General features: G+C 38.8%; 1 protein-coding gene across 1 annotated transcript; it reads left to right on the top strand.

The window, feature by feature from the left end:
- Positions 1 to 450: 450 nt before the first annotated feature.
- Positions 451 to 15,951, top strand: LOC108149211 (2-oxoisovalerate dehydrogenase subunit beta, mitochondrial). The gene is made up of 6 exons (XM_041707811.1): positions 451 to 734; positions 796 to 873; positions 14,786 to 15,032; positions 15,098 to 15,316; positions 15,373 to 15,465; positions 15,531 to 15,951. The coding sequence occupies exons 1-6, from the start codon at positions 502 to 504 to the stop codon at positions 15,756 to 15,758; spliced, it is 1,098 nt and encodes a 365-aa protein (XP_041563745.1). The 5' UTR covers positions 451 to 501; the 3' UTR covers positions 15,759 to 15,951.
- The last annotated feature ends 4,938 nt before the right edge of the window (positions 15,952 to 20,889 follow it).

Genomic DNA, 20,889 nt, shown 5'->3' with positions numbered 1-20,889 from the left:
AGCATAGTTTAAGTATACTTAATTTTGTAACCTAGTTTTAGTTGTACTTGGCACGTAAAGCAAGCAGAAGCTTGAAATAAACTTCTACACCAGCTATAGCTGATCTTCTTATTTATTGTTGCTAAGCCACAAGGCTAGTAACTGGTACCCGAATACCCAACCTAATCTTCATTTCCTTGCTCCACAACTGGAGCGGCTTCGACAGTGGATACCCCGGCAATTCCCTTGCAGGACCTGGCAAGTTGGTCCATACCCTGACTGGAGTCGGACAGCAGCCATGACGAAAAGGTCCCCTGGCAGCACCTTATATGTAGAAGTTTTACTTGTATAAAAAAATGGCACTGTTTCAATTTTCGTCGTTTTTCGATCACCGCTATTTCAGCGATGCTATTTTGACACACATCGTAGATTAATTTCGAACTAAAGTTAGTAATCGAGTTCACACTGAATATTATGTAATTAACCCAACAGTCACTGTTATTTAAAGAGTATTTTTTTTTAATGTCAAATATGAAAGTGGCTCAAGTTGCGCTTAGCTGGCTTAGCACTCTCCGCTCTGATGTCAGGCTACCCTCTTTATGTCGATCACATTTTACCTACTATCCCACTTCATTGGGAACTGGAAAAAAAATGAATATGTTCAACGCTATAAACAATGCAATGGATTTGGCGCTAAGTGATGACAAATCGGCATTGTTGTTTGGCGAAGATGTAGGATTTGGTGGAGTTTTTCGGTAAGTAAAACATATATAATAACTAGACTGTTCAATACCTAATAAATTTGCCCCTCAACAGTTGTTCTGTTAATCTACGAGACAAATACGGAAAGGAACGTGTTTTCAATTCACCTCTATGTGAGCAAGGAATCGCAGGGTTTGTTTTAAATATTTTAATACTATGTATAGCAGAAGAGATAATGTTTGCACAAACAATGTTGTTCCTTAATTTTGTTCCTCGTAAAAAAGCGTCTTATATTCAAAAATGTTATTTTTCATTTAAAAATGAAAATTTTTTTTTCAACTTTTCAACTACAAAAAAATTTAAAAAACATCAAACATATAATTTTTTTTATTTTTTTTTTCCGATTGTTCCTATGGGAGCTATATGCTATAGTCGTCCGATCCGGCTCGTTCTGACTTATTTAGTACCTGCAATACAACGACAAATGTCTTCTTCACTGCGTTTCAAACTTCTGACTGACTCTCTGCAAAGGTATAAAAATTACTCTCTGCATTGACAGCAGAATTTGTATTTATATTGTATTGACAGATATTTTTTTTAAAATTGTAATTGAAAAAAAAATCGATCGTTCAAACCTAGTACATTTTATTTCGGAGATCTGTGCAATATTTGATTAAGATCGTTTGAGTAGGTCGCGTGAAATCTTAACAGAATTTAATAAGAAAATAAAAAAAAATGTTTTTTTGAAACTGAAACCCGTGAAACCCCTTGATTCGGCAGATTCCATCAAATTTGGTTTGCGTAATGAAGAGTACTGCGGTCGCAGAAAAAAAGAGGGTCGAGAACTTGTTGATATGATATGATTGGAATATCAAACCAATTGTGCCACCGATAAGTGAAATATCGTTTTGTCTCTCGTTCTTCGTGACCATTTCGTCAAAAATTCGACGCCTAAAAATTCTGCCTAACTACTGCATTCGCATGATTTGGCTTCATGTGACATCTGGTTATTTTAAAACTCAAAAGTCCACTCCGGGGAACGCGTTTCGGGTCGATTAAAATAAAAACCGAATCCAAGATGGCGTTGATGGCTATACCAGACAGGACGGACTTTTTGGCATGTTTCAAGGATTGGAAAAATCGTTATCATATTGTATCGGGAAGGGAGTACTTTGAAGGGTATGACATTGGGCGTAATCAGCAGATCAACATGATCACTGATCATTGATGCATTTCTTACGATAGTTCTGAACGCGTATGATCACTGATCATGGTGCAAAAATTCTTACATCATGATCAGCAAAAAAGTAGCGTAAAAAAGTAAGCTATCTTTTCTTAATACATGATACATATCTGTAATCGTATATCGGTCGTATAAATATCTATAATAATAAATAAAAAACACAATAAACAATAAATAAATTTAATTATTTCTTTATAAGTATCGACAAGAAGAATTGCAAGAATTTTTTAAGTGTGATGTGGCTACGAATGTAGTGGGCAGTGCTGTAGTATCCGGTCCAGATTTTGCTTTCAGCTGTAAAAAAAATAAGTTAGCCACCTTGCCTTTCTTAATACAACAACATAATATAGTTACTGTTTTTGCTGTTTCTGGCGCGAAACACCTTGATACCAATAAGTTCCAAGCCAATAAATTTTTGCGAGGGCGGAATGTATCATAAGCGTTCAGCTGAACAAACTTGATCACTGATTACTGATCCATCAGTGAGCTCTAAGCGTGTTGTTCTGCTGAATACGCCCATTGATTTAAAGGATATGTTAAGAATTTTCATTTTACAAGCAAACAAAATAATTCGATCCTTCCTATAGCAGCATTAGAATGTCATTGTCCAATTCGTAAAAATGTAAACAACTCGAAGTATATACAAAAAATTTTAAAAAAAGAAAAGAAGTACAGCTTTTTCATTTATTTTTTCTTTAATAAATAAATGAATAAAATAAATAAATATTCTAAAATATTTAACCATATCTTTAGTATTTAGTGTACTCAAATAAAATTAAAAACAGCAGAGATATACTTTTTTTCATTTATTTTTTCGATCGAAATATAATAAAGATGCTTAATTTATGTACTTGCTGCTACAAAAATACAACATTGTGGTGCATATAGCTTTAAAACTGAGAGACTAGTTTGGTAGAAACGAACAAACGAACATGGCTAGATTGACTAGATCGGCAAAGGAATAGCATCAGCTTTTAGAGTCGATCTATGTCCGTCTGTTTGACCATTCGTTTCTACCTAGACAAGTCTTTCAGTTTAAAAACTATCTGCATAAAAGTACCAAAAATTGTATATATGTATATTGCATGTAGAATATAAATGGGAACAAGCCGGTCTCGTAGGAGCCATTTTTATACCCTTGCAGAGGGTATTATAATTTCAGTCAGAAGTTTGCAACGCAGTGAAGTAGACATTTCCGACCCTATAAAGTATATATATTCTTGAACAGCATCACTGGGCGAGTCGATCTAGCCATGTCCGTATGTACGTCTGTCAGTCTTTCAGTCTGTCCGTCCGTTTAAACTTTCCCAAAAGTTGTCTTTCTATTGCAGGTAGTATATAAGTCGGAACGAGCCGGATCGGACGACTATAGCATATAGCTCCCATAGGAACAATCGAAAAAATAAATAAAAAAAAATTATAACTTTGCTGTTTTTCATATTTTTTTTAGTTCTTTGACATATAGTAATGGTAAAACATTTCAGAATTGCGGTTTAAATTTCATCAAAATCGGACGACTATAGCATAAAGCTCCCATAGGAACAATCGGAAAAAACACAAAAAAACAATATATAACTTTGCTGTTTTTAAATTTTTTTTTTGTTCTTCGACATATAGTAATGGTTGAATATTTTAGAATTACGGTTAAAATTTCATCAAAATCGGACGACTATATCATATAGCTCCCATAGAAACAATAAAAATATATACATTAACTATCTAATAATTAAGCTGCAAATCATCATAGCTTCAATGTTATTAAACATATACGCAAGTAAATCATAATTTTAATGTTTTCAAAAATATTTAATTCTTGCAATAGCTGCAAGGGTATATGAACTTCGGCTTGCCGAAGTTTGCTTTCTTTCTTGTTTATTATGCCCTTGCATAAGGTATTATAGTTTCAGTCAGAAGTTTGAAACGCAGTGAAGGAGACATCTCCGACCCTATAAGGAATATAGGAGAGTCGATCTAGTCGTGTCCGCCTGACCGTCCGTCCGTTTCTGCGCAAACTATTCTCGCATTATTAAGGCTCTTTGCGTTAAACTTTCCCTAAAGTTGTCTTTCTGTTGCAAGTAGTATATATGTAGGAACGGGACGGAACGGACGACTACATCATATAGAACCCATAGGAACAATCGAAAAAAAAATTAAAACTTGTTTTTATACCCTTGCAGAAAGTTAGTAGTAAAGTGAAAGCAACGGTTTATTGTTTCGGTTTTTAATTTTATTAAAATTGGACATCGATATCATATAGCTGCTTGTCGAACATAAAAATTTATTATTTTAAGAAATATTAAAGGGTACACAAACTTTTTTTTTGTTTTGTTTTTTGTTTAGCATTAGAGTCTTCCCAAACGTAGTCCATTAAAATAATATTAGAACTAAAATAAAACTAAAAGTTTTTTTTTTGTCAAAATTTTTGTAATAATATTGATGTACTTTGCAACACAAACTTCAGATATTAAACAAAAACACCTCTTAACGAAGAAAAAAAGTCCTGTCGATCAAACATTCAACATAAAAAATTTATGATATTTCATATTTTAACAACAACAACTTGAACATCGACCAACGTGGTGCCGTTTTTGGCATCGCGAGCAATACTAGTTTCTGCTGCAGAGCTCTCACAATCTACGCTTGTACAGACTGGGATCGATCGGTATGTACAAATAAAAAGAAAACTTAGTCCGCAAAAAGCTAAGGAAGCAAATTTGCCTAAACTTACTAAAACTTCAAACAACACCACTAAGGCAACTTCTGCAAACAAATTTTCCATACTTGACGAGCTCAAAAAAAATACAGTCAACCACGCCAAGCCAATAAAATTGTAAAGCCGCCACCTATCTACATTAGAGATCAAAATTGTTCAGATCTAATCAATAAAGTCAAGAAAAAATTGGGCAAAACAACTTTTATATTACTATTTTAAAAAGAGGTAATATATCTCAAACCAAGCTCCAGATCACCAATGAAGCCAACTACCGCTCTGTAACAAACTTTCTGGACAGTAAGCGTGTTAATTATTACGCCTACCAACTCAAAAGTAGTAAAGGACTTCAAGTTGTAATAAAGGGTATCGAGTCAACCGTACCGGGAGCTGATATAGTTGAAGGACTTAAAGAAAATGGTTTTGACGTTTAAGACGTAATGAACATAACCAACAGGGCGTAAATTCCTCAGCCACTCTTCAAGATTGAACTCAAACCAGACACAACTACCTAAAGAAAAACACAGTGCACCCCATATACAAATTGCAATACCTACTCCATCGAAGAATAACCGTAGAGGAGCCGCATAAACGAAACGGCCCGGTACAGTGTTCAAACTGCCAGGAGTTTGGGCACACAAAAAGTTATTGCACTTTGTGTTGGCTGTGGCGACCTGCACTGTATAGAAGCTTGCACGGGTAACGAAGAAGACCAAGCACTGAGAAAATATAGCAACTGTGGTGGAAACCACACTGCTAATTACAGGGGATGCCCCGTCTATAAAGAGATCAAGAGTCGGCTCAACCAGAGGCGCCAACAACCAACCTCCGCCCAACAGGTTGCTCAGCCAAATCTTTACATGGAGTTACTTTTGCGGCTGCACTTCGATACCCTGGAATGTCGCCTACAAGAACAGCTCAGCCCGAAGCATTAGAGCCCCTCCCGCCTATACCAAAACCAAAATATACTCCGCTTCCAGAGCAAAACACTCAAAGACCAACTCAACCTTATAACCAACAAAACCAGACTTACACTCCACAAATACAAAATGTAATAATGCGAAACACCACTACTGGGGCTCTCGTCTAATTAACCCAAAAGGACGCCAATTATACAACGCTATTATCAGACCCGGTAATAAGCTAGATTTTGTTTCACCAGGTACTCCCACATATGGACCAGCATATCCGAACAAAAAACCAGACATCGATTTTGCTGTAACTAGGAGAGTGCCGTCCAGGCTGATACATGTTGAAACCCTGGCGGAACTTTCATCTGACCACTCGTCTGTTTTACTCTGTCTATCTGAACATCCACAGTTTGTGGAACGACCACAATTTCTGACATCCAATACTACAAACTGTCTAAAGTATAAAAAATATATAAGCTCACACTTTGAAATCGAACCTAAAATCTCCTGTGAAGCTGATATTGAAGACTCACTTAAACATAAAACGGATGTAATGTCCTCTGCTGCCAAACACTCCACACCCGAACTTTCGCCCACCAGCAAAAAATTTCCACTCTGGCGAGCGCACCCAAAAATTCAACCACCAATAGATTTTCCAATTCGATCACCAACAGGTGGGTGGGCCCTTAGTGACGAGGAAAAGGCCAACTTATACGCCTTTTACTTAAAAAATGTCTTGCAACCTCATCCGCCGACAAACCAATCCACTTTACCAAACATCTCACTAGCGGAGCCTTTCTCCACAATAATTCTTGAAACAAGCACAATCATAAAAGCCATTGCAGAACAGATGAATCCAAAACAAAAAGAAAGCAAACTTCGGCAAGCAGAAGTTCATATACCCTTGCAGCTATTGCAAGAATTAAGCTCTAATATGTCTCAGAGCGACCTTACAAACGTGTTAAGTGTTTCGAGATTTGTGGGCGTGAGAGAGGGCGTGAGAGTTGTCGTGAGAGTGGGCGTGGTTTTGAAATAAGCTTGCACTGCCGAAGAAAAATCTAGAATCTGCATGCCAAATCCTACATCTCTAGGTTTAGTAGTTTTTGAGATCTCGAAGTTCATACAGACGGACATGGCTAAATCGATTCGGCTATTAAGCGTGATCAAGAATATATATTCTTTATAGGATCGAAAATGCTTCCTTCTACTTGTTACATACTTTTCAACGATCACAAAACCTTTTCACTCTACGAGTAACGGTTATAAAAATAAAAAACAGCAAAGTTATAATTTTTTTATACCCTTTCAGAGGATATTATAATTTCAGTCAGAAGTTCGCAACGCAGTGAATGAGACATCTCTGAACCTATAGAGTATATATATTATTGATCAGCATCACTAGGGGAGTCAATATAGATATTTCCGTCTATCCGTCCGTTTCTATGCAAATTAGTGTCACAGTTCTAAAGCTATATGCATGAAACTTTCCCAACGAGCCGGATCGGACGACTAAATCATAAAGCTCCCATAGAAACAATCGAAAGAAAAACAACAATACTATAAATATACAACTTTTGGGAAAGTTTCATGCAGATAGCTTTAAATCTGAGAAACTACTTTGGGTCTCTTTTACTGTGTTCCAAACATCTAAGGGTATAAAAAAAAAGAAAAAAATCAGTGTAGCGCATATTTAATTAACGTCTTCTGTATTAAGGCGATAAAACCGCTAGTATAGACGGTTCCAAATATGAGGAGACCGTGAACAAGCTCAATAAAGAGCTCCACGTCATTGACGTGTTGGTCATCTGTTGACATCGATGGTCTTACGAAGCGCATTATGTCATCAACACTTTCTCGATCCTCTTAAAAATTTCGTTCCGCAAAAATATTTAAATTAGACATTAAATATCAAAAAAAAGTTATTAGGCAACTGTTTTGTCCGCTGCGAGGCAGGCAAGTGTGGTTTTTGCACCTGTGCAGATGGTGAAGCTCGATCCAGCGAATAAGAAAAATACGGAAAAAAAATGTTCTGCACTTCACGAAATTCTATATTATACTGCTCTTTTTATTCGGTTTCACATGGTTTAAGAGCGAACAGAAATCTCAATAAATTACAGTAGTACTTGTGATAGCATATGATTAGGTGGTAAAAGCACGGAAGCGACCTTGCGAATTGGTCGACGAACGACTCCTTTAGCTGTTTTGATGTCGACGACTTGGACTCTTTCGTCAGCTCCAAAGCAAGTGTGAGTGATGCGTACCATGGGCCACTATTGGGGTAGAGATTTGTCATCATGGATCGGGACTAGCAGCCCAGCAACTATGTTCGCTTTCGGAGAAAGCCACTTGTTGCGGGCCTGCAAGGTGTACAGGTAGTCACGTCGCAAGAGCTCCCAAAATTATTGTTTTATGTGGGTGACTCGGTGCCAACGGTTCAGGCGTAATTCGTTGCATGCTTCTAAACTTCTAAACTGTCAGCGCTGTTTATGATGTACCGACCAAAAAGAAAGAGCTTCTTCATTGTTGGTCGGCATCAATTTCCACAGTTTGCAGTACCTCGTACGTCAGGTGCGACTGTCCAGATTTTTGACTATTTAAAGCTTCATAGATTTCACGGACGTTATTTGAGCATTTCTAGTCGTCCTCCCACATGAATGAGGGTGCGGCTACCGATAGTTGTTTCCGAAAGAAATGGCGTAAACTTCTGTATATCCGGTCTGAGGATCTTTACCCTTCCCTTGCATAAATTTTCTGTTGAATCAGTCCTACGGTAAAAAGAAAATGATTGCTGCAATCTGTTTGCTGGCAGTTGAACTGCTTGCGGGACGCTGGGATTTTTGCTTGCAGAAACTTAGCTGAACAGACGGAAAACGTAAGCTGTGATTCTCAAAACACGATGATAAGATTTTCTACTTAGAATTTGATCGATGATGGTTTCTTCTGATCCAGTACATTTAAACGATGTAGGTTTTTGTTTCTCAAGATCAGCTTCTTTGATTCCCATATTGGCAAACGACTATGGCCAAAGATTTTCCTCCAATTAAAGAAAGGCAGTGCCCGTGAACCAAATTGTATGAGGAGCTCGCTGGCTTTGCATCCACGGGAGCTCATGTCAGCAGGGTTTTCCGTTCCTGACACATAACGTCAAGAAACGATCTATAATTTGGTTTGAATTGCTGAAATTCGTTTAGCCACAAATCAATTTAATTGCGAAGAGTGCAGAGTGATCCAATGTAATACAATTCTGGAGTCTGTCCAGGAGTCAATTTTTTGTTTATTGTTAAACATATGGCTAATTTTGGCCCACGTACCGCAGAGAAATAATGCTGCAACCAGTTCTAATCGTGGCCTTGATGGGGGCAACCTTCGACTTGGCTATAAGTAAATGCGATTTTACTGACCCACTTTGACAAGAGCGAAGATATATACAACAACGGTATGCTCGTTGGGTAGCGTCAGCGAATCCATGTATTTCGTATACATGCTGCGGTGAAAATCCTGCGTATCGGGGTACCTCGATTTGGTTTAAGTTGTCCAGGTCAGGATAAATAGATTGCCAACGATGTATTTATAGTTAAGACAGTGTTTCGTTCCAATCCAAAGCTCCTGCACCGAATCCTACGTATCGGGGTACCTCGTTTTGGTTTAAGTTTTCCAGGTCAGGATAAATAGATTACCAACGATCTTTTAGTTGTTGAGACAGTGCTTCGTCCCAATCCACTCCAAACTGGTGGCGCCAGAGAAAGTGCGCCGATGAGCAGATGAGAGCTCCGAGGGGCCTGGAGTTGAGCACGGCCTCCGCGCTGGTGAGGAGAGTTCCGAGCTCCTCTGCGGTTAAGAGGTCGTGGCCTACCGTCCGAATGAACAGGTGCTTTGCAGACCTCACACCTGCCTCCCGAAGTGCGGTGCTCTGTGCGGTATAAACCCAAACTCGAATTGATGCGAATATTTCGATACCGCCACCCTTCTCCTCCAGACGGGCTCCCTCATATGTCGATCTACGCCAAAGATCTACGTCGCACCACACCTTCTCCGGAATCCCGCGACGACTCTCGTGCCTTTTAATTGCCAACAGGAACTCATCATTGGTTAGGTCAGACACTTATTCTAAGTGGACCGCTTTGGAGGCAAAACAGATGAACAAGGCCACGTACTACTTGTACGGTGGCTTACCACGGATACGATACGTTGTGCTTAAGGAACCACAAGTGCTGGCAAGCTCCGCTTAATTTCCGTCAAAAGTTGCTAAGCAGCGCATGCAAGACCAAACTGTTCGTCGGCAGACTTCTTGAGCATTAACTAGCAATATTTTCTCGCGCAGACGAATTACGAGAACTCGTGGTCCAGCGTGACAATTCGTAACGTGTAGGTATGACACATAGGTAAGCCGTTAGACAGCAACAACGGTAATTTGGTTTCGTACGGGATAGGAGCATTCAATAACCGACCCCCAACTCGTAGCAATGTCGAGGAACACGAATCAAATTTTTTGTCCTGAATAAAGGGGTTTAGCTTTTCAATATTCGTTGCTACCGGTATATTTTTCCGAATTTTATTTATGTCCTTCCTGAATTCGTCAGATTGGATCACTTCAAAAGCAAAATCCTGTTCTCTTGGCGAAATATTTATTTCAAAAACGGAAAACCCATACGAGCACTCTCAGAAGCTTCAGGTGCGACGAAAAGGACTCTGTTTTCTGAAGCATATAATTTGGCTCTGGGCTGAGAGAGAGAGCCGGCAGTTCGAAATGTCTATTTACAGACCAATAATTTTCTGGGTCGAGCAAGAAAGAATGCCCACCGAACCAAATGGACGTTGTAAGCTCCTTCGTTACATCCTCGGGACACCATGTCTGCTGGGTTGACTTTCGTGGGAACGTGTTTCCAAATTGCTTTCTCCGACCACTCCTGAATTTCTGAAACCCGGCTCGAAACAAAAACCGACAGCAACGAGGGAGGGTTTTTGATCCAGTGTAAAGTGATCTCGGAGTCTGACCACAGGAATACATTCCCAATCAGACAATTTAGCAATGGCCTGACACGATTATAGAGATTTGATTAAAGGTGAGCTACACACAGCACTGGGCAACGCAAAGTTTTCGTCTTGAGGGGAGCTACTTTCGATTTGGCGGTCAATAAAGACACTTTCAAACCCTCAGCAGTTTGAGTCCGAACGTAGATGCACGCTTCATACGCTCGCAAGGAAGCGTGAGTGACACCATGTATTTTAATCGGGACTTGTAGATCTGTGTGGATAAATCGCGATACCTTAATTTTCGGCAGCTGCAGAAGCGTCGCTTTAAGCATCTCCCACGATGTAAGTAACTACATCGGTAGCGACTCGTCCCAATCTAATTTTCGAAGCCACAGTTCCTGCAACAACATCTTTGCCTTTGCCAAAAGACGCAAGAGGCCAAGTGGGTCGAAAAGTCGAGCAGTCACCGACAAAATATTTCGCTTTGTCGCGCAAAAATCCAGGAAAGAGTCATCCAACCGTAAATGAAAGTAATCTTGAACCTGTAACCAAACCACGCCAAGAGTTTTAACAGCGCTTTCAGATGGGCAGTTTGAAAACCACTTTGCCAATTCAAAGCCCGCCTCTTGCAAGACCTGAGAAACTTCGTCTCGAAAACTTTGCAGGTCCTAACGCATCCGGCGTTAACAAATCGTCAACATACAAATCATTCTGAATAACCTGGCAAAGTTCCATATGTACCTGTGTTAAACTTAAAGATTCTCAGGGATTCGTAAAGATCTCGTCTCCATACTATCAGCTGCAAATTTCGGGCAGGTTTGTCCACCATCATTTGGCGATACATATTTTTGACGTCAGCCGCAATGGCAAACTTTTGCATTCTAAACCGAAGCAAAGTCGAGTACAGTTCCTCTTGGATAGTTGGGCCTACTATCAAGATGTCATTTAACGCTACCTGCGTGGAAGTACGGCACGATGCATCGAAAACTACTTTCAGTAATCGGAATTTTGAAACATATTTCTTCATGAATTCAAGATTAATCTTCTTCAGCGAAGGGTCCTTTGAAAATTTCCTTTCGCAACTTCGTATGACAAACCAAGAGTATTTGGGTCAGATTTGAACGGCAAAGGAACCAAAAATCTACCGGACGACAATCTTTGAGTATTTTTCTCAAAGTGTTGTTGACAGAGTTGTTGCTCAGGAGTATGGATTTTAGTGTTGGGCGGCAAGTCGTCCACAGACCAAAATTTCTGCAGGTTGATGTCACTTGACTCCAGCGCTTTCTACCGGCAGCTGAGATGTACCATTTTTTCAGCCTTTACTTATTTTCAGCGGCACATCTTCCTGACACTATCCAGCCGAGAACTGTCTTATGTAAAATGGGAAGTTCCGGCCCCTGCTTTATCTGGCCAACAGATATGCATATCTGCCAACTAAATATTTGCGGGCACCCTCCATACGCTGGTGTTCACTGTTTGATCCAAATGAAAACCAGACAAATTTTTCAGGATCCAAAAATCGGACGACAACCTGCTGTTCTCTACTCGCGACTTAACAAGCGTGTGTATTTTTTTGTAGCTTGGACATTAGTCCCGCCATTGCCTCGCAAGCTCGTGCACTTGTCCTCCTTTGTAATTTTGAGCCTCTGAGCGAGCTCTTCAGTTATAAAGTTTATTTGTGAACCACAGTCGAGCAACGCTCGAACTAATACAAACTCGCCACTTTTGGTTTGAACGCTCACAACCGCAGTTGCAAGAATGACTCGATCCGATGCCTTCATGTGCATAAAGTTAGCAGTACATCTTTCAAAATCTAAATATTTTCGAAAATTTTTCGAAAACTTAAAGTTTAGTTTTGTGTACTGTTTACTTGATATCAAGCTAGCAGAACACAAGGTTTGTTAAAAAAAAAAAAATATTAAAACAAGAGCGGCAAATTTTATTCTTTCACGAATAATTTACGCATAATTAACGGCAAATTCCTGCAAAAGAAGTGAAGAATTGAAGTTTAGTGTTGTGTACAGTTAACTTGATATCAATAATATCACAATATCACGAATAATTTACGGATAATTAACGGCAAATTCATGCAAAAGAAATTTTTCGAAAAGTTAAAGTTTAATTTTGTGTACTGCGAACTTGATATTGAACATTGGATAACTTTTAAAAACATTGAGCGGCAAAGTGTGATGTGAAGAATTGCACACTCTTCATCTGTTCGATTTGCATTTTTTGACCGTGTGGCCCTTTCTTAAGCAGTTAATGCATAAATAAGGGTGCTCTTTTAGCGAAATCGAATCTTTGCTGAACTGTTAGGGCTGCGAAGGAAGCGCAGTTTCCAATCTAATGTTCAGCTGAGTTGCAATACACGCATTGTACAGGGTCGTTCCTGGCAGCGATAAACGAAAAACTCCTATTTCATTCTTCTTAGGGTTAGATTGGGTCTGCTGAACAGTTTTGTATAATCTAACTATTCTTCCCATTTTCTTTTAGTTCCTGCATCGACCTTGCTCATTACCAGATGTATTAAAATAGCAATAGTAATGCGTCTATAATCCCCAATAGTCAGCAAGGTGTCATACAAGGCTGCGATGTGGGTTCTCAAGGCTATAGCCGAAGACTGGGATATTTTATGCAAATTAAAAAGTGTCTGTATGTTGTCAAAAAAAAAAATAGATCATTATCGTACACCCGCTTCAGGCTAGCAAGGGCTTTGGGATAATTTTCCGCAGTGACTTGAAAGGCCTGATTTTAGAGCGTCACCAGCTAAACACGAAATTCAATGATTGAACTTCGTGTAAAGTATATTGCGTTTACTTGTATTTATTTTTGTTCTACAAATCTACAAAAAAAAAAAAACTAGTACGTTACCATACGCACGCAGTGAAGGAAGCTAGGGGAGCTAAGTAACGAGAGAAGTACATCCAAAATATCTAAATAGGGTTTTAATACTTTTTATTTAAACTCTGCGACAGTAATATGCCGCACGCACGCAGTGTAGTGGAGCTAACGCTCAAGCTCAAGCGTACCGAAAAAACGAACAAATGTTTAAGCAGACCGAAAATGGCACTGCTGCAGCGATCGAGAACTAAAACGACCAAAGATGACTTGAAACAGCGGCAGCGGTGTCGGTGTGCGTGTGTATGTATACGCGCCAGCGGCTCTTCCTAGGTAAATGCTAACGGAGAATGAAACACTGACCGATAACTAAGGGCAACAAATATATAAGCCTGATGCCGAAAGACGCGGGAAAACTATGAAAAGCGCAGGAAAATTGTGAAAAGCACGGGAAAATGTTCAGACAAACTGCGGCGGAGGTTTTTGAGAATTATACTTTTTACAATTTGCACTTTTTTCCAGATTTTTATTTTTACTCTTAATTGGTGCTCACTACGACGAAAATTGGCCATAATTGCGTCGACGACGGGTATTTTATTTTCGTGTTTATGGTCCAAAGCGATTCACTTATTAATCGAATTAATTAAGAATTAATTCGATAATAGCGCCAAATGCGCAAACAGCTTGGAAAAAATTATTTTTTTTTGAAAAGAATCAAAATGGAGAACAAATAATACTTTAAAATTTATATTCCTCGAATTTGGCATTGTAATTTGGCATTAACTGTTTTGAAATGAAAGCCAATTAATTTATACAAGTCAGAACATACATTTTTCAAGACATGTTTAAGGGTGTCTTGGCTTTATTAAAATTGTAGAAAAAATATTAGTTGATTCCCAACAATTTTGTTTTTAACGATACAAAAAACCCTTAAAGTAATTTTTTAACCGAAGTTACAAAACACAGAAACTGAAGATTCCAAGAAAAATCAAAAGTGAATTCATTGAAGATATATTTTGTTGAGACATTGATTGGAGAAACTGTGTAAAATCAGATTTTTCAATTTTGACGTCATACTTCAAAGAGATTGATAATAGTTTCTGCCAGATACTTTTTTTTTTATAAAGCGGTGGTGTACCAAGAGTGTTTGTCAACAAAAAAAATGATGTAACTTAATTATAAGGGTTGCATAGTCAAAAATGTCGTCAAACATAGGATATTTGTATTTTTAGCTGTACCGCGGAACGCTTAGCTGATGTTTGGGTGGGACTTGTATTCAGGAGCACTCAATCGTAATGGAAAAGTTTAAATAGTTCGTAGAATTTTTTGGCTGTGTACCTGTGTTAATTAATAAATGACCACAAACAGTTTTATAGCTATTACTTATGTTACTTTAAAAAATGTCGTTTGCGTAAATTTATTTTATAGTTTTGCGATTGGTGTGGCTAATACAGGAACTACCGCAATAGCTGAAATTCAATTTGCGGACTACATATTTCCGAGTTTTGATCAGATAATTAATGAAGCTGCCAAGTACCGGTATCGAAGCGGTGGCCTCTTTGACTGTGGATCCTTAACATTTAGAGTTCCTTGTGGTGCTGTTGGACACGGAGCATTATATCATTCTCAAAGTCCTGAAGCATATTTTGCTCACACTCCGGGACTTCGTGTTGTGGTAATTTTCAAGTTTATATACAAACTGTCAATTTCCAATTTTATTTGTAAATGTTCTTTTAATAGGTTCCTCGTGGACCGATAAAGGCGAAAGGTCTTCTCCTTGCATGTATTCGTGATCCAAACCCTTGCATCGTTTTCGAACCTAAAACTTTGTACCGAGCAGCTATTGAGGAAGTGCCAACAGAATACTACACCTCGGAACTCGGAAAAGCTGACATTCTGAGGCATGGAAAAGATGTCACACTTGTTGGCTGGGGTACACAAGTCCATGTGCTATTAGAGGTACTTAAAATAATGTAAATTTTTTTTCTTTTCTAAAACAATATTTTTGTTTAAAGGTAGCTGAACAGGCGAAAATGGATTTTAATGTCGATTGTGAAGTTATTGATTTGGTTTCTATTTTGCCGTGGGATACTAATGCAATATGTACCGTAAGTATTTAAAATTTACATTTTTTTAAACAAGTTTAAATATTAATCATGAAAAAATACTTCAGTCTGCAAAAAAAACCGGGCGAGTTATAATTGCGCACGAGGCACCGTTAACACAGGGATTTGGCTCAGAACTAGCATCTTACATTCAAGAAAAGTGTTTTTTGTACCTAGAAGCACCCGTAAAACGAGTGACTGGATGGGACACACCTTTTCCTCATGTCTTTGAGCCTTTTTATTTGCCTGATAAGCACCGATGCTTGTCAGCTATAAGAGAAATTGTTAACTATTAAAACGAAGGTTTACACATCTAATGGCGGTTTTATGTCTGCATGATTTAGCTTACCAAAAAAAAAATCGAAAAAGCAATCCGTATGATGTTTAACCATATACACTATTAGAGATTGAACCGAAAGCATTTATATTTGAAATAATTCATGTTACTCGTTAAAAACCCAAATAAAACAAATGTTCTATTCAATATAAGTATTTGAATTTGATATAACTATTTTTAACTGTATATAATTAAACAAGAAAGAACGCCATAGTCGAGTTTCACGACTATTAGATACTCAGCTTAACAATTTTAAACTAAATATATCCCCACAAAACAATCGGGGTCTAGGTGGCGGCATCTGTCAAACTGCATTGCCAGAGCAGAGCTGCGGGCGTTCTATCCCAGTCAATGAAGCGCGGGAAACCGAGTAACGCGCCAGCAATCCAGTGAAAAAGACTCAAGTCACAGTGATTTCAACCAGCATCCTTGGGACTACTGACGCAACCGCTGTACGAAATAACCCTTTTCGCGGGAGCTAGAGAACAGAGAACCCAGAGAGAAAAGAAACAACAGAGAACTCAGAGAGAATCAGAGTAACAGAATCAGAGTAACAGAGAATCAGAGTTGCAGAGAACCTACAGAAAATCCGAACAACAGAGAACCCAAAGTGAATCAGAGCAAAAGAGAACCCAGAGAGTTTCAGAACCCCAGAGTACCCAGAGAGAATCCCACTTGGCCACTAAACGAAGGCACCCCTACTAGACCAGAATTTCTACTTGATGCCGGTAGAACCTCAGCCATCTTCAAGGATACCAAGGAGCCGACCGCCACCAAAACCCTCGAACCATGGGTTAGCCAGTTTCTTGCTGAGGAATTGGCCAGGCTCGACGGACTGGCGTATCACATATCGCCGAGCACAATGCGAGCACACATCAATCAACGTTATTTTCCAAAGAATCACAATATTGATGACCTAATTGACGAGGTTTTACGAAACTATTGTATAGAACCCTCATGTAGTTCCCATCATGATACAATAACTAAAGGTAGTCTCGTCGGAAAAAATCTAGTACCTCTACAATCATAACAACGAGTGCCAGTGAGAGGTGCTCAGCCTAGTAAGTGCAAGCGAAACAGCAATAGTGTGTGGATAACTTAATGCTTTTTTTTAGAATTTAATTTTTAATAATTTTGAGTTGGATATAAGTCGTGGTTTTTGTATAGAAAGTTTTTTGTTAAGGTTCTTAATCCTAAAATTTATTTTAATCTTTAAATAGAATTTTTTAAAATTATCATTACAAAACCTAAAAATATTATTTCCAGCTGTTTAATGTGCACTCCGTGAAACACTTCATCCACGTAAGTGAACGTCCCATTGTCGGCCAACACATTTGCAATTTTTGTATAACAACGCCCGCTATGATATCCAACGCGTCCTCTGTAACTAACATTGCAAAACATAGAGCTAAACATTTGACATTGTTAAAATCCAGTATTAACTATTGTTTTAATTTTGTAATACCTGTTATATATTTTCTTAGCCTATACCTAAATTGAAGAGCAGTCGAATGGTCGCATTGTCCTCCCCTCGCCCGCATCGCGCCAAAAAATGGTTTCAATAATGTCTTGGTTAAGTCGACTTATTAATACGAAATCCATCTCGTTGTTTTTGAAAGATAGGCAAGTAGACCATTAAGAGTTGTTGACCAAAATTCCTTTCTGGTAGGGCAGCCTACGAGCTTTGTCAACTATGTCTGCACTCATAATTTCAGTCGTTTCAGTCAAAACGCTTCGTTGGATTTAACTTTATTTTCTAAACGGCTGTGTCGTTTCGATGGAGTTTGATGTTACCAATATGGAGTTGAACACATCGAACCAATCGTTGAAAACTTTTAAGGGATCCGTGGTTTCCAATGCATTCGTTAAATCAAACCCAAACGCAAAGCATCGCCTAATGGAGCTCGTTGTTGTGTTGGAAAACAACAGTGTGGCCAATTTGACCTTTTTGTTTACTAGCCTACATTCATGAGATTTTCGGTTACCTTGAAAATGATCTGAACAGCTGTTGCTCGTCAAAACGGAACGGCAAAACCTTTTGGTCCACCCCTTCAACGGATGGTGAAAGGTGGATTTATCTCTATGGAAATACGCTATAACGACTAACCCGGAGTCGATAGTAACCATTATGTCGACTCCGGGTTAGTCGTTATAGTGTATTTTCACAGAGATCGATAAGTCTTCCGACCGGATTGAACGATGAGCGTCAGAACTTCAGCAATACCATTTCGATGTACAATATCAAAGGGGAAGGTCGTCGCCGACGTACTTTCATGTCAACCATTATAATAAAAATGGAACAAAAAAATATTCGAAAATCGTACTCGGCCAAACATAGCGGTATGTTTTGTGAAAAAACAAAAGATTACTAAAATCGGACTAGTCCTTCTATAAAAAGTCTTACTCGGCAGCTAAAAAAACACTACTTTCAGGAAAACGCGTTTAAAGGTAAATTACGGTGTTTAATTTGATTGAAATAGGTACCTTACGGTTACCAAGAATATGTGGATAAGTTAGGTTTTAAGAGAAATTATTGAAATATTAAAGTTAGTGATTAATCGAACGTCATTGTAACCACTTCTTTTCGTCGTCGTGATTTCGAAATAGTTTCTTCACAAATAACGCAAAATAAATCGTCTCGAACTACTGCAGTCACAAGTTTTTCGCGTTGTTAATACAAAACGGCATTAAATTTGCATGGTGACCCAGTCGTGATAGCAGTAGAGTTCGCGAGTTGTTTTAATTTTTTCGGTGAAAAACTATAAAAATTACCAAGAATACCCAAAACCAATTTATTGGTGTCGGTTTGGCCAAAAAATTAAATTCAACAATATTTCGTCGCTGGAAATTGTTTGCCGTTCCTTGAGTTGCCCCAGACGTTTCTGCAAATTTAATTGCTTAATTTGCTGCTGCCGCCAAATGGAAGTATAAAAGGAAGTTGCATTTATCAAGTTGGCCAACCAGGTATAGAGTGCTAAAAGTTGAAAGTTAATCTGTGACGGTTTGTCAATTGTGTTTTGGCCCATCTTTCGACTTTTTGCATTCGTGAAAAATTCGGTAGATAGTGAAGCATTCTAACCAAGAAATAAAAATTTGCATGAACCAACAACCAAAATTCTGCAATGAAACGCTTTGGCCCATAAGCAAATAAAATACTCGTCGTCGACCCAATTAGTGCGAACTTAATTCCCCCAATTTTCGTCAGCTGGAAAAAAATGCAAATTGTGGAAAGTGTAGTTCTCAAAAATTAGCGGCAATAATTTTCGTCGCAGCTTGTCTAAACATTTTCTTGCGCCTTTCAAAATTTTCCCACGCTTTTCAAAATTCTTCCGCGCTTTTCAGAATTTTCCCGCGCTTTTGCAATTGTCCCGAGCTTTTTATAATTTTTGCGCGCCTTTCGGCATCAGGTTTATATATTCGCTGCACTTAGTTATCGGTCAGTGTATCATTCTCCGTTAGCATTTGCCTAGGAAGAGCCGCTAGCCGCGTACACATTCACACGCACACCGACACCGCTGCCGCTTTTTCGAGTTATCTTTGGTCGCTTTCGTTCTCGAAAGCAGCAGCAGTGCAAATTTTCAGTCTGCCTAAACGTTTGTTCGTTTTTTCGATACGGTTGAGCTTGAGCGTTAGCTCCCCTGCAATGCGTGCGTGCGGCATATACTGTCGCGGGGTTTTTTATTTAAAAAATATAAAAACCCTATTTAGATATTTTTCGCTGTAATTCACTCGGCACTTAGCTCACTTACACTGTGTGCGATCGGTATATTACTCGTTGATTTTTTATTAGATTATTTAACAAATAATTTAATTATAATAAATATTTAACACCTCCTCAATTCCAACAAAATAAATACAAATAAACGCAATGGCATCTAAGGATATCGAAGAGCTTAAACACCAACGAGATGCTTGCATGAAAAGTATTAACCGAACTTATCGCCATTTAAAAGAAGCTAAATTATCAGTAAATCCGGTCGAGCTTGAGGGTCGATTAGAGCTTTTAAATACGCACATTGAAAATGATACACTTTTGCAAAACCAAATAGAAGTGAAAGATACAAAAGATGTATACCACGAAGAGTTGGAAGAGAGGGCCGTAATGACAAAGTCATTGCTGATTTTGATTTTAAATAAGTGCAAACAAAATTATATCGAGAAACCCGCTCCGCCAGCAAATCGCCCGCCTCAATGCCGTTTACCGAGCGTTGCTCTCCCAACTTTTAGCGGAAAACACTCCGAATTTAAAAATTTTATAAGCCTTTTCGAAACTTTCTTTGACAAAGATGACACTTTACACGATATTGAAAAATTCAATCATTTAATTTCGTGTTTAGCTAGAGACGCTTTAGGAACAGTCACTGCGGAAAATTATCCCAAAGCCCATTCTAGCCTGAAGCGGGTGTACGATAATGATTGTCTTATCTTGTTTGACAACATATCGACACTTTTTATTTTGCAAAAAATTTCCCAGTCTTCAGCTACAGCCTTGAGAACCCTCATCGACATGGTCACAGCCTTATATGACTCCTTGCTGTCTATCGGGGATAATAGACGCATTACTAATGCTATTTTAATACATCTGGTAATGAGCAAGGTCGATGCAGGAACTAAAAGAAAATGGGAAGAACAGTAAGATTATACTTCGCTTCCACTTTGGAGCGAATGTAAGGCGGCCCTTAACAGGCGATACCAACACATGGTAGCGGAAGAGGCTTCCAAGCCCAAGACTGTTCAGCAGACCTAATCTAACCCTAAGAAGAATGGAAATATGAGTTTTTGGTTTGTCGCTGCCAGGAACGACTCTGTTCAATGCGTGTATTGCAACTCAGCTGAACATCAGATTGGAAACTGCGCTTCCTTCGCAGCCCTAACAGTTTATCAAAGATTCGATTTCGCTAAAAGAGCACCCTTATGCATTAACTGGGTGTGCAATTCCTCACATCACACTTTGCTACACATATAGTCCCCAAACACAAATCTCTCTGTGCCACCCCCCTCTCAACCCACGCTCATGCAGGAGTCTCCATCCACGCCGCATGTTTTGCATGCGAATGCCTCGGATCGAGTCATTCTTGCAACTGCTGTTC

This window comes from Drosophila elegans, unplaced genomic scaffold (assembly GCF_018152505.1).
Source record: "Drosophila elegans isolate 14027-0461.03 unplaced genomic scaffold, ASM1815250v1 contig_197, whole genome shotgun sequence".
Lineage (NCBI taxonomy): Eukaryota > Metazoa > Arthropoda > Insecta > Diptera > Drosophilidae > Drosophila > Drosophila elegans.
The sequence above is the reverse complement of the archived record's forward strand: the minus strand, read 5'-3'. Positions and strand labels throughout refer to the sequence as shown.